The sequence below is a fragment of the Xenopus tropicalis genome, chromosome 8 (genome assembly GCF_000004195.4).
Source record: "Xenopus tropicalis strain Nigerian chromosome 8, UCB_Xtro_10.0, whole genome shotgun sequence".
NCBI lineage: Eukaryota > Metazoa > Chordata > Amphibia > Anura > Pipidae > Xenopus > Xenopus tropicalis.
Window position 1 is genome coordinate 114,366,037 of NC_030684.2, and position 14,086 is coordinate 114,380,122.

Sequence of the window (14,086 nt, forward strand, 5' to 3'; positions counted from 1 at the left end):
GGAAGGTGGCGACGGTGTGAAAAAGCCCTTGTACTATGATTGTTATTTATAAGCCCCAGGAACAGTCATTCATTCCACCCCGCAGAGCCTGCTCGGATCTGACTGGATGCTTTTGTGCACGTTACCCAGTAGCCTGCCTCTGACACTTCTGGAACCTCTTATACCTGTCAGATAAGCCCCACCCTGTAATCAAACTCCCAGCAAGGTGGAAAAAAAAAGACATTGTACAAACATGTCAGGTTGGCTCTTCCCGCGCTCTCTCCCTCCTCTGTGCTTCCCTGGCAGCCAGTGGATCCAGGCATGTGAGTGATCTGCTGCTCTGCCTCTAGTCCTGGGGTAAGTAAGGGCTTTTCTGCCTATGACTCTAGTCCTGGGGTAAGTAAGGGCTTTCTGCCTATGCCACCAGTCCTGGGGTAAGTAAGGGCTTTTCTGCCTATGACTCTAGTCCTGGGGTAAGTAAGGGCTTTCTGCCTATGCCACCAGTCCTGGGGTAAGTAAGGGCTTTTCTGCCTATGACTCTAGTCCTGGGGTAAGTAAGGGCTTTCTGCCTATGCCACCAGTCCTGGGGTAAGTAAGGGCTTTTCTGCCTATGACTCTAGTCCTGGGGTAAGTAAGGGCTTTCTGCCTATGCCACCAGTCCTGGGGTAAGTAAGGGCTTTTCTGCCTATGCCTCTAGTCCTGGGGTAAGTAAGGGCTTTCTGCCTATGCCACCAGTCCTGGGGTAAGTAAGGGCTTTTCTGCCTATGCCTCTAGTCCTGGGGTAAGTAAGGGCTTTTCTGCCTATGCCTCCAGTCCTGGGGTAAGTAAGGGCTTTTCTGCCTATGCCTCCAGTCCTGGGGTAAGTAAGGGCTTTTCTGCCTATGCCTCCAGTCCTGGGGTAAGTAAGGGCTTTTCTGCCTATGAACCCAAGCTGATTCCTTTAGTTGTCCCTCATTGCCTGTGCTTCACAACTGTGCCTTTTAGTTCAGCTCAGAGCTAGGAAAGTGCTTGCTAGTCACATATAATATGCAGAAGGTATCCAGCAGCAGTGCTGGCAGAGGGTGCATACAGAGAAGTGAATTCTAATGTGTGTGCCGCAACAGAAACAGCATAGGAATCTCTGGGTTTGAGCTTTAGAAAGAAAGAGGATTTTCCTGACATTGGATCCTTGTGAGAAGAATTTGTGTAATGTCACACCGGACGACAAAATATGAGGAGGTTGTCATGAGTATTGGGCATACTGACAATAGTTATGGCTAGAAAGTGTCACTTGTGAGGTTTAGTTTAGCCTTTACTTATTGCTACTAGCAGGATTATGCTGTAATCTTTATGGGTCAGCCCATTTTCATTACTTGTCTACTACTTATTTCTGTTTAAGTTGTTATGCGGTTAACCCAAGTGTGTTACGTATACATTCCCTCAGTGGTGAACATCAACACCCAGCAGCTTTCACTTCTTAGGGCATGCTGGGAGTTGTAGTTAATCAACTGCTAGAGAGCATCCTTGACAGAATATCTGAAAGTATGCAGCGTATGATTTCCACTTGTACTGCTGTATCTTTCCACAACCTATTGGGACTATTAATTCTGGCAAGGACATTATTGATTGTCTTGTGCTGTGGTTTTTAGAAGCAAAGCCACCAATACATGTTCCGACTGAGTCAAAAAACCCTAGTAAACTGATACTCGATGGTTAATCTATTGTAAATCCGTCATCATGTTTGGAAATATCATGGCAACTCAAAGCAGTATTTGCACTTTTCTTTTGTTGTTCTCTGCACACCCTGTTGGTTCTGACTTTTGAAATAATGTAGCGGAAGTTATTTCTTCTCCAGGTCTCGTCTGTTCTGTATATTGTTTTGAATCCATAATTCTGCCAAACGCTGAACTGAATCGGAACCCTATTTTGCATGCTCACGTTTGAGCAAAGACTAAAGTCATCCTTTTTAGTTTGTCCATCGTCATGTGACAATACTAAGAGTTTTGATTTGCTTCCACCAGTCAAAATCTAAACCTGCAGAAATGTAAATATGTATTTGCTTAGTACCTCCTGTTTGTTACATGCTAGCCTTCCCTAGAGCGACGAGCTATACTGGACAAGCTACATTGGATTAGGAATGTCACACAATGCAAATTTACTATCTCCCGAGCCTTCATTCCTTAGAACAGATGTGCCTCCGCAATTTCCTTCTGTCAATTTGCTTTACAGTTGTTATGGGCAGGGCTGACCCTGAAATAGAATCAGCAATGCTGGAAGTGACATGTTAATCATAGGGACCCAGGGCCCTATACACCTGAAAGCTGGAGGCTAGTAAATGTCTGAGCAATGCCATTGGATTTACAGTATTTATATAAATTATAGCTTGAATGATCTGTGGTGCCTTTTCTGCCTTCTATAGGACTAATGTCATCATGAGTCACTTTGCAATGATATAGTAGGCCTCTACTGCAACAGGGCCCTAACACAAGTTAAAAAAATATGCACATATCTGGAATATCTCATTGTTATTGACCACAACTCTTTGAATCCCTAAAATGCCTTTGGCTGGCCATAGAATGCCAGCTGCCTGCAGTGGCTAGTGGCCTGCATGTTGCCCCATGGAACTAGGTGGCCCAGGGTGAAGGCTAGAAAGTCAGCACTGCTTTGCAGAAGCACATCTTGAGAAACATAGTGGCCAATCAGCTGTGTTGTGACAAGTGCAATACAAGTGGCCTATCACAGTGCCAGATGTTATAGGATGATTTGTGGCATTTCCAGTGCAGTTTCAGAGTCAGAGAGGGTCACTTGGCATAAAAATTGCTCTCTCAGGGAAATCTTTTCCCCTCTAATGTAGAAAGAAAATAAGTATGGGAAGATTCCTCCTTTACCCTGGACCAATGCCTTGATGCCAGGTTGGGATAGAAGGAGATGTGCATGCTGAACAGCCACCCTACCAGGCCTGGACTGGCAATCTGTGGGTTCTGGCAAATGCCAGAGGGGCTGCTGTAAGATGCCATAGGCACTCATTATTTATTGGGCTGGTGGGGGGCCTCTGAATACCAGAAATGCCAAGGACTATTTTGAATGCCAGTCCAGACCTGCACCCTACAGTCTTTAGTCACTACAGTGTCTCTGGGGAAAAAGTGCTGGGCATAATGTATGTGTCCCACTACCTGTTATACTAAATGGGATTCTCTGTTCTGGTACATAGCCAGGGTATTGCCTAAAAACCCAACATCCACATATCCATGCAAGAAATAGCACTCTGTTTAGAACAGTTTTCTATACGTTAGAAAATGAAAGCAGAGACCTGGTTGGTTGTTATTGCCAACTGCACTTGTGCAGTTTAGCACCTCTGTTGGTAAATCGCCCCCTATATACAAAATAATGAGCCCTCTTTTGTAATATGTAAGATGTAATCAGTCGCTGGGAATTTCCCAGGTAACAGGTCATGAACCTTTAATATCCTTATAAATTCCAACAGGAGGTACATTGCTTGTTTTGGTGAGTCACGTGACTTATGTGGCATCACAGGGCACTAAAACTAAAGATTTGACAGGTTACTCATGGCTCTTGCATTCTATAAGAGTGTATTTTACACATTATTCATGGCTTTTGTGTGTTAAAACATGAGAAGCAAGAAATGCTAGTAGTCAGCTCTCGGAATGTACATAAAATAGAGGTCACGTTTCTGCCTGCTACAGTCCTGCCTTTCCCTTTAAGGCTCCCCAAAGCACTCCCCAAATCTCTGTGCCACATTTAGACACGGGATATATAATGATGATGGAGCCTGCGCCTCGGAGGGCATCTTCTAAGTCTAGAATAAGATTTTTCCAACGGTATAATTAAAATCTTGATCGCTTTAATTAAAGCATATTTATAACAGCGCAAGGGACTCCGCCAAGAACAATTAAGTATTTTTATGGCGCTGGAGCTGCAGTTCTATGCCAGAACATTCCATTGGATTAATGCTACTTGAATACAAAGGTGTTATTCAGCATCACAAATAGGGTTTATAATTTAGATCTATGGAGAGTGCACACACACACGGAAGGGCAGTAGTTGAAGATCCATTAAAGATATTATATTATTTAGCTTATTTATTCTACATTTCCATTACGCTTCTCTGCGCCACTGGATTCATGGCAAGGGAAGGGGTTAAGCGCGCTACTTCCCAGTAGAGGGAAGCCATGGTGCTGCGCCCTGCCACAATCTATAAATCATTGTACAGGGCCAACCTTCTCAAGGTCAAATCCACAGGATCTCTGCTCTGCTTTTCACATTGAGATGCTGATTGGTTCCCATGGAAATAGTGCTCCGTGGGCACTGAACAGATGCTCCACATCTTTATTAAAGCGAGCGCTGAATGGGCTTCTGGAATCTGAGGGGTTACACTACACAGCGTCTCACTTGTGCTCGAGAGCCTCTCAGTGAGGATTTGCATTCTGTTACCTAGAAATGACACATTTTTTGACTAATGAACATGGCTGAATGAAAGGGAAGGAGCTGGGAGAAATCACCATGAAAATCTTTTCTAAAATTTGTTCGACCCTACGGGCTGCCTCTTTCAAGGTTCTTAAGGTGGCCATACATGGGAAGATTTCAGCTGCCATTTCTGGTCCTTCAGACCAATTCAGCAGCTTATCTGCCATGTATGGGCACCCCGGACGGGCCTACCTGATTAATATCTGGTCTAAAATTGGGCAGATCTTGATCGGGTAGGTTTGATTTTCCGTTCGATCAGGGACTGCATCAGCTTGTTAAAGTGGTCCCCAATCTGATAGAGGCTATGCCCGTCGTTGCAGTTTGATTGTTTGGCCCTGATCAAATTAGCCAAAGTGGGCATATTGGAAGAAGATCCACTCACTTGGAGACCTTGCCGAACCAGTGAATCTACCCATGTATGGCCACCTTTAGTCTTTGCATAAAAAAACATCAGTGGGTGTTCTGGGTAAAACACAGTGGGATAGGCAACTAATGCACACTATTTAAAATATTGATGTGTGTATGACCGGTTTTTATAGAACATACTTAAATGTAAAATCCCCTGGGGGGGGTAAAATCAAATACTGCCCTTAGACACAAGTGAAACAGTACCCCTACTGCACAAAGTCTGATGGAGTTGCTTTGTTTGGTGCCATATGTTTGTTTATTATGTCCTTGGTATTTAGACCAAAAAGAGAGGTGAAATGAAGTCATTATTTGTAATTTGCTATCTGAAAAGCTTTCCCATGCTTTCTTACTTAAAGCCTCACCTAGGGCCAAAGGTTGCCTAACCAGCCCACTTATATTTAACGTATTAGAGACCGAGTGTGGCTTTTTGTTTGAGAGACTGCCCTGTGCTTCAGCCTTGCTGGGGGCTCTGGATAGTGCCCGCTAGGCCTGTTCCATTGCTGGTAAGCAGTGGGTGGGCTGGGAGGTCTGATTGCTTTACTGTAGATGTGCCATAGATAAGATTGCTTCAGCCATAATGAGCTGAGCCCATTGACAATGATTGCTCTGTGGTCTGTCTTGTCAAACTGTAAACCCATCCAGATTGGTTGCAAGAAAGAAAGCAAAAACATGCACCTATGTGATTTGGTCTGTCAGACACTTCTCTTCTGCTTCACCCTTAACCTGAACTTTAATGCTGAAATATAATTATAGCTATTTCCGTGTATATATTTTTTTTTTATCGCAGGGTAAAGAATGACACTTGGGTAATGACTCAGATCACCCTGATGAGCAGGATTATTGGCTAGCTTGTAGATTAAAATACTTTTTATTTTTTAATGCTATCCCTTTCGGGGCCATTTCTAAGTATTTATGTGTGGTATAAAGTCTAACAGCTTGGCGCCTTCAGCAATGCAGCTATAACCATATAATATACGTCACATGCAAAATGTAGGTCAGCACTCACACGTTTAGCGCTTATCGTATGTGAAGATTTTGATCCATGACTCTTTTTCAGATAAGGTAAGGCACTGATTTCCAGTGGAATACGCATGCAGCAAAATCTAGGATTTAAGTCTGATAGACAGGTATAGGATCTGTTATTGGGAAACCTGTTATCCTGAAAGCTCCAAATTACAGGAAGACCATCTCCCATAGACTCCATTTTATACAAATAATGCACAATTTTAAAAATGGTTTACTTTTCTCTGTAATAATAAAACAGTACCTTGTACTTGATCCCAACTAAGATATAATTAATCCTTATTGGAGGAAAAACAATCCTATTGGGTTTATACAATGTTTAAATGATTTGTTAGTAGATTTAAGTTATGGAGATCCAAATGACTGAAAGTCCCCTTATCTGGAAAACCCCAGGTCCTGAGAATACTGGATAAGGGCTCCCATACACACAGGCTGTCTATTCAAATGTGTTCTCTATTTTAATCTTCTGAGCATAAAAATTCAGAATGTTCCAGTTTATAAAAGCAATGCAATGCGATTGTGCTGAAACACAGATCTGAATGCTCATGGGAGCAACCAGAAACAATAAAATGGAATCGGTTAGCTAATGCCCATATGCTTTCAACCTGCATATTGTGAAAAATACAAGGCTATATGCCCAAGCTGCTGCAGAAGATAATAACCAAAGTTAATAACCAATGTGGCTTAAAACTCTTTTTTTTGTGGATAAATTAATTTTTCCCCTACAGATTTTATAAACTGCACTACAACTGCACTACAACTGTGGTAACTGCTGAGTGGTAGAAGAAAGATTGGTAGTGCAGAGGTTGCTTTTATAGGGCTTGTACTCACAAGAGGTACCTCTCCTGCCTACCCCTAGCCTGCCCTCCCATTCCCTTGTCTATGAGTGGCATCTCCCCCCCTGCTGGGTCGCTGTGCCTGCTTCTTCATGCGCAAATGTGTGCAGGTGTGCCCCTAGTTGGCTTGGCCCCCCCTGTGCAGAGGACTATGGCTTTTTGCACAATGCCCCAGTGAGCACAGTGCAATAAATGCCTGATTGTGGCCTTTTTTTTGCACTTTGCTCACTATGTGGTGCATTGTGAATGAGCCCTCATGACTCTGCCCCTGTGATATCTTGGCTCTACCAATATACATCACATTCCACCCCTTTGCAGACCCATCCCAGCCGGTATAGGTCATACAAAAAAAGGGACAACCCTAATTACATTGCATAGCAGGAGCCAATTAACCTGCCTGTATGTGTGTGGAGTGTGGGAAGAAAGCACAGACAGAGGCAAACATACAACTACTATGCCATAGTCCATATTTACCCTTATCCAAGGGCCTGTGCTGCAGTTTTAGGGAGGCAGCTCTCAAGTACCTACATGGTAAATGAAATTTGTGCGCAAAAAAATAAAAGGGGAGGTTGCCGCCACATATTTCCATTCTAAATCTGGTGGCAGAGCTGAGTAGGGGGTACCTTGGGTGTCCACACTAAGCCACTCTGCTGCCCGTGACTTTTCAAGGAGATTTGCTGATGAATGTGTACAACTTGAGAGAATTAACTCATAACACACAAAGCTGTTAAATACCATCGGTTTGTGCTAGATTCCCTGTACCTAATATAAATAAGAAAAGTAAACATGCCCAAAAGTAAACTAAAGAGAGCATTCCATATGTGGTGTCAGTCTTGTACTTGTGTGTTATATACAGTATATATATATATATATATATATATATATATATATATATATATATATATATATATATATATATATATAATATATACACCACTGTTCTCTATTCATATCCATCTTCAGTTTACCTATTATAATATTTGATACTCCCGTTCCTGACTCTCCCTTGTGCCATTACACAGAATACTCATGCATTATTGTGCTGATTTGTTTTCTGTTGCCCCTGTATTTACCTAATTTATGCCATTTTAAAAATAATAAAAATCATATGGTCCTGACTGCTAAATGGATGTATTAGTAGCCAACCGATTAGCGCACTTTGGAAAGTTATTAGGCAAAATGTTATTTTGGGGTTTACAACCCTGAAAATGTCTGTGTTACCATAAAGGATCATTTGCCTTTCCACCGGGGCAGAAATAAAATTCCAACACAAAGGAAGGGCAAGATTTGGATATTGCACACCTTTATTGACTGCCTGCAGCCACCAGCGCAGGAGTGATAGACAAGTCATACATTCATCACATGCTCGTAATAAAACAATCTATTGTGATGGCGCATTCGCCTGGAGCATTTGTTGTACTTCTCAGTGAATCATACCCATATGATCAGAGATCTAATCCTCTGTCATGGTCTTGGCTAATCTGTCCCATTGCAGAGAATTGCTTTCTCTTTCTGCACTTGTTGGGCGGCTTTGGGTGATTTGCACTATAATTCTTTCTCATGGGAACTAAGGTTACAGGAAGCTTGTGCCTGTTATTATGAAGAGAGCCAATGGCCAACACAGGCTGTTTATGTGGCACTGGAACCCTACCTGAGAAACTGCTGATAAGCTCTGTTGTGTATTACTGCGGGGATGGATGGCCTATTGTTCAGCTACAAGTCCCAGCATTTATATAGGACAACTCTGATTTATTGTTTACTAGAAAGAACCATAGAATAGGAATGATATCATTCACAGTCATTTACTAGTGACCTGATACAGGTCAGTTCCCTTTGACAGTAATAGGATGTGCCGAGGGTCACCCAGAGCAGGAATTATTTCCAGTGATAATCCTGGGTGCAAGGAGACTTCTGTTACCATTAAAATAAAGTGCCCATTGTTGTTTTTCTGGCATTTTAATTGTTGATGCAAGAAGCTGAAATAAAAAAGTGGCCCTAAAATTACTTGAAAAATGTAAACGGATGCCAGTTGTGCCTGGCTTCTAGGGATAGTACCTCACAGGGACGTAACTAGAGCTAGAAAGGAAGCTGACTCTGCGATTGCAGGGGGCCCCACGAGTGTAGAAGGCCCAAACGAATAAGCAAATTTAATATATGTTGGTCAAACTGGTAAACTTAAAGGAACAGTAACACTAAAAAATAAAAATGTTTTAAAGTAATTCAAATATAATGTACTGTTGCCCTGCACTGGTAAAAGTTGCGTGTTTGCTTCAGAAAGTCTACTATAGTTAATAGAAATAGCTGCTGTGTAGCCATGGGGGCAGCCATTTAAATTGAAAAAAGGAGAAAAGGCACAGGTTACATAAGAAGATAACAGATAAACTGTGTAGAATACAATGGGAATTGGCTACTTATCTGTTATCTGCTTAGTAACCTGTGCCTTTTCTCCTTTTTTAAATTTAAATGGCTGCCCCCATGGCTACACAGCAGGGTATTTATATAAACTACAGTAGTGTTTATGAAGAAAACACACAACTTTTACTAGTGCAGAGCAATAGTATATAATATATTAATTGTTTTTATACACTTTCATTTTTTGGTGTTACTGTTCCTATAACAATGTTTTGAGGCCCCAAGTTGAATTTGCTTTGGGGTCCAATAACATCTAGTTATACCACTGGTCCCTTATTTTGAGTTAATGCCCCTGTAAATGTCCTATGTTTATGAACTGGCCAACCACACAGAAGAATTCTGATACTCTTATTGGCAGAAATAAGGTGACCACCGTTAGAAAAATACTACTATTTTTATCTCAGTTATCCCAGTTAATGTCAAGTATGATATTCAGGTTGGTAAAATACCAGCTAAATGGTATCCATAGTCAAAAATCATTTCTCAGTGTCTATACTCACTCTATAACCCAGTGATCCCCAACCAAAGACTCGTGAGTAACATGTTGCTCCTCAAGCCTTTGGATGTTGCTCCCAGTGGCCTCAAAGCCACTTAGGATGCTGGTTAGCAGGCAAGCTTAGATTGCATAAAAACCCAGTGTAATTGCCAAACAGAGCCTTCTATAGGCTGCCAGTCAACATAGGGACTATCAAATAGCCTGGCACCCCAGGATTTTTTTTCATGCCTGTGTTGCTTTCCAAAACTTTTCCCATTTGAATTTGGCTCATGTATATAAAAGGCTGGGGATTCCTGCTAAAACCCATATTATTAAACAGGGGCCCTTAGATCACACAGCCTTGTTATAAACACGACCAGTAAGCAGTGTCATGTATGGTAGTCCACTCATTGTTTTTGGGTAAGGACAGAAATATATTGAGACTTTTTTCTCCCTCCCACAGACAAACAAAACCCTTCCAATCAGCCTTTCTGCCATGTGCTGTGGGAGGGGGACAATACAGTCAAACTGACTCGCTAGTTAAGTGAATTGGAATGACCAATAAGTAACAGGTCCTCTTACTGATGCGTATCACTAGAAACCGTGTGCTTTCAGCATGTTCTTTCTGATTACAGAGTCTGTATTTATTTCGCAGGAGCTGGGTGCTTTCAGTCATTCTCTTTTCTATAAATTTTCTAGACATTAAAGTCCGGCATCATGTTCCGCAAAAAGAAGAAGAAACGTCCTGAGATCTCTGCGCCTCTGAATTTCCAGCATCGGGTGCATACATCGTTTGATGCCAAAGAGGGCAAGTTTGTGGGTTTGCCACCGCAATGGCAGAATGTCCTGGATACCCTGAGACGACCAAAGCCTGTTGTAGATCCTTCAAGGATCACCCAAGTACAGCTCAAGCCTATGAAAGTGAGTGGCTATATATTTTATAATGTTATTTTGTGGGTAATAACATGTAACACTTATAACTGGGACCCCATACAGCTTGTTATGGAATGTTGTTGCCTAATAATGAGCATCTTGTTAGCTGCAACTGTGTTCCAGGCCATTAGTGCTGTATCTTTTTGTCTCATTCATTGTCTACACCAGTGATTTCCAACTAGTAACATGTTGCTCACTATCCCCTCTGATGTTGCTCCCAGTGGCCTCAAAGTAGGTGCCATTTTTAAATCTCTGGCTTGGAGACAAGTTTTGGAAGCGCAGAGACACAGTTTTACTCCAAACAGAGCCTCCTGCAGGCTAACATGGGGCTACCAATAGCCCTTATTTGGCACCCCCAAATAATTTTTTCATGCTTGTGTGGCTTACTAACACTCAATATCTGAGTGTGCCTTACAAGTAAAAAAGTTGGGGATCCCTGGTCTGCACCAAAGGTATTGAGTACCAAGGGTTTCCAGCAATGCTTGTACTGGAGATTTTACTGTGAGAATACAGATGGCCAATGGGTTCTTCACCACCTTCGTCACAATGAGTATTTCTTTTGTATGAAAGAATGATTGTAAAATAGTAATTTAGGTTGCAAAATCAACACAGAGCCATCATGTTTAAACCTTAAGCACAATGATGGGTTTTAAATTTAAAAATGTATTTTCTGCACTGGAATAATTAAAGAAATTGTCCGAATCCTTTCTCCCTGCATGCCTTATGCTTGGGTTTAAATCAACACATAAGTTTTTTTAGTGAAAAGAACAAACATTTATTGGCTCAGAAGATTTAACACAAATTCAAAAAAACATAAACCATACTATACCACAGTGGAAAGGAAAACCCAGTGCATCATGGTACCCACTCTCCTTCCTAAAAGGAGGAAGGAGAGTGGGTACCATGAGGCACTGGGTTTTCCTTTCCACTGTGGTATAGTATGGTTTATGTTTTTTTGAATTTGTGTTAAATCTTCTGAGCCAATAAATGTTTGTTCTTTTCACTAAAAAAACTTATGTGTTGATTTAAATTGTTTAACATTCAGGACCTTTTAGTTTTTCTGCTCAATTTATTTTTTCTTGATTACTTATGCTTGGGTTCCAGTGATTCTGATTCTGTGCTCAGTGCTGCCCAAAGCAGTTAAGCGCATTGTAGTGAACAGCAGGGCTGCTTTAAGCTACCAGCGGGCCCCGGGCAAAATTTTATTAGTGGGCCCCCACTGCCCCAAGAAATTTGTGCTCCCTAAAACGCCCCAGATGACTCCTGGAGACAACCTGTGGCTCCAAGCGCAGCAAGGAGAGGTTTAGAAGCCTCGGAAAGGTTCAAGTTTAAAAAGGCTTGAGGTTGTATGTTGCCTAAGGGCTCTGGAAGAATTAATCATCAGTTCATTTCTGCACACCCTGAATATAACACTGAAAGCAAAAGCCAGCTAGCCAACCTGTAGATCAAGTTTCATGCTTGGTCCATTTATTCTGTCATTAGTGAACAGTACAACATTTAAAATGGCTAGTCCTTCAGGGTAGCTACAACTTAACATAGATTTCCTTTATTGACATGGCCCTGGCCATATTATTCTGTAAATGTTGTAGGCCAGTAATGTCCTCATTCAGCTAGCACACAAGTAGGTACTGTTCTCTTACAGAATTAGGTCCAAAAGTACTAATGTTAGTGAGGGCTTGTGTGGCTCCTTCTGATCATTCATGTTGAGAAATCAGACCACTCTTTATACAAACTAACGCTGATTTGTTCTTCTCAGACTGTTGTGCGGGGCAGCACCATTGGCTTGGAAGGTTACATTTCAGGATTATTGCATGATATTGAGAAGCTCTCTGTCATCAGCTCCAACACTCTGAGGGGAAGCCCTTTGGCCAGAAGGAGAGCTCAGTCTTTGGGTGTCCTGGGAGAAGAGAAACCTTTGAATGGACCCTTTCAGATTCCAGAACAGATCCCATCTGATAAATATGGAAACTATATTAATTGTAATGGAGAATCAAAGGCGAGCAGGAGGCAGACAATGTGGCCTGACTATAGACCAGTGGAGGATAACTACTGCAAACCAAATGGATCTGTATTTAAAGCAAAGTCTCTGGATCCTGGTGATTTTCAGGGCACTGTGGACCTTATGGCGCTTTCCATTCCGTCTCCCAGCAGCTTGCAAAAGGCCCACATTGCATCAAAGAGCTTTGATGAGGAAACTCCCACATCTAGACAGCTATCCCAAATAGTGCCAGTATCCCCGCGGGAAGAGGGCACAGCGGCAAAGAATACAGACAGCACAACAAAGCATAAACTGTTACGAGGTGCGTTTGTACCCTCTAGCCGGGGGCAGAGTGTGGAGCTACTTGCACCAGCACAGCAGATAAAGGTACATTTGTTCACTTTCCTTGGTTATTGGTATCCAGCCACAAAACAACAGGCCTGGATTTACTGCCTTGTGCATGATGGCTTTAAAGAGGAATTAGATACAGTTTGATGGTAATTACAATAAGCTTGTTTATCTCTATCAAGCTACTTAATACACATTTATTTCATTTATCATTTTATATACACAGAACAACAAATAGTTCTCCATGCAGAGAGACAGAGTTGCCTATAGACTCTGCATAGATTAATATGGGAAGCAGTGACTACTTCAGTTTTTGGCCTAATGATGGCAGCAGTAAAGATGTCAGGTCTGATATAAGCCTCCTCTAAGTTCTTGCAATCTACTTAAACCTTTCTATTTTTGGTGGTTTCTGAGATGTCAGCAGTTTTAGACTGCTACCAGGTTTTTGGCTCTTTGTAAATAACTTTTTGTGCACGTTCTGTGTGCTTCTTGTATAGCTGTATAGCTATATTATTGTGTTTCTGACTTTCAGAGAGAGCTGTTTATAGGGTTGCCCCCTTTGTTGCAAAAAAAATCTGGTTGGTTTGATAGGGGAGGAGGCAGGACAGTAAGGGGTGAGTTTATGGTATAAAGGGGCATGGTTGTAAAAGGTGCAGGGTAGTAATGTAAACATGCAGTGCGGGGCGGATAGGGCCAAATCGAGTGAAAAATTTGGTGAGTTGGGAGTTGGAGAGAGCCAGCCTTGAAGCAGGGATTGGAGATGGGCTCAGTAACAGGTAATTGCAAATTTACCAGCAAACAAATTACTAGTAAATGTGTAATAATGGCCCTGGCCTTTGCTGGTATTTTACCTGCTAGGCCTAATCTGCTAACCCTATCTGTTTAGCCAAAAGCCTGATATTAACAGTCTAAAACTGCTAATATCTCAGAAACTAAAACTAAAAAGTGAGTTTATCAAATTATGTTATAGGTTTAGGTGCCCTTTAATATTACTGCAGGATTCTGAGCCTTTAGCAGGATTAATTAACAGAGAGTTTAAGTTTATTATTAACACTAATAATACGTTCATATATATTTATGCTAGAAATATGTAAATAGTAGATATTGGTATAATGTTATGCCATATTTTACAAAAGGGATTATGTTATTCTTTATACACAGGTTTTAGTGATTCTTGTGACATGTGACATCACTAAGCACTTTTATAACAGATTACATCACTATAATAGG

At 41.6% G+C, this 14,086-nt stretch overlaps 1 protein-coding gene across 2 annotated transcripts in view; it reads left to right on the top strand.

The window, feature by feature from the left end:
- pak6 (p21 protein (Cdc42/Rac)-activated kinase 6) overlaps positions 1 to 14,086 on the top strand; it is a 63,545-nt gene that overhangs the window by 31,701 nt on the left and 17,758 nt on the right. The window contains exons 1-3 of one of the 2 annotated variants that reach the window (XM_018096889.2): positions 212 to 336; positions 10,297 to 10,518; positions 12,287 to 12,895. In XM_018096889.2, the coding sequence (XP_017952378.1) occupies positions 10,315 to 10,518; positions 12,287 to 12,895 (813 nt within the window). In that variant the 5' untranslated portion in view covers positions 212 to 336; positions 10,297 to 10,314. Of the gene's footprint in view, positions 1 to 211; positions 337 to 10,296; positions 10,519 to 12,286; positions 12,896 to 14,086 lie in introns of those variants that run through there. The other variant, XM_018096887.2, reaches the window with a different exon arrangement.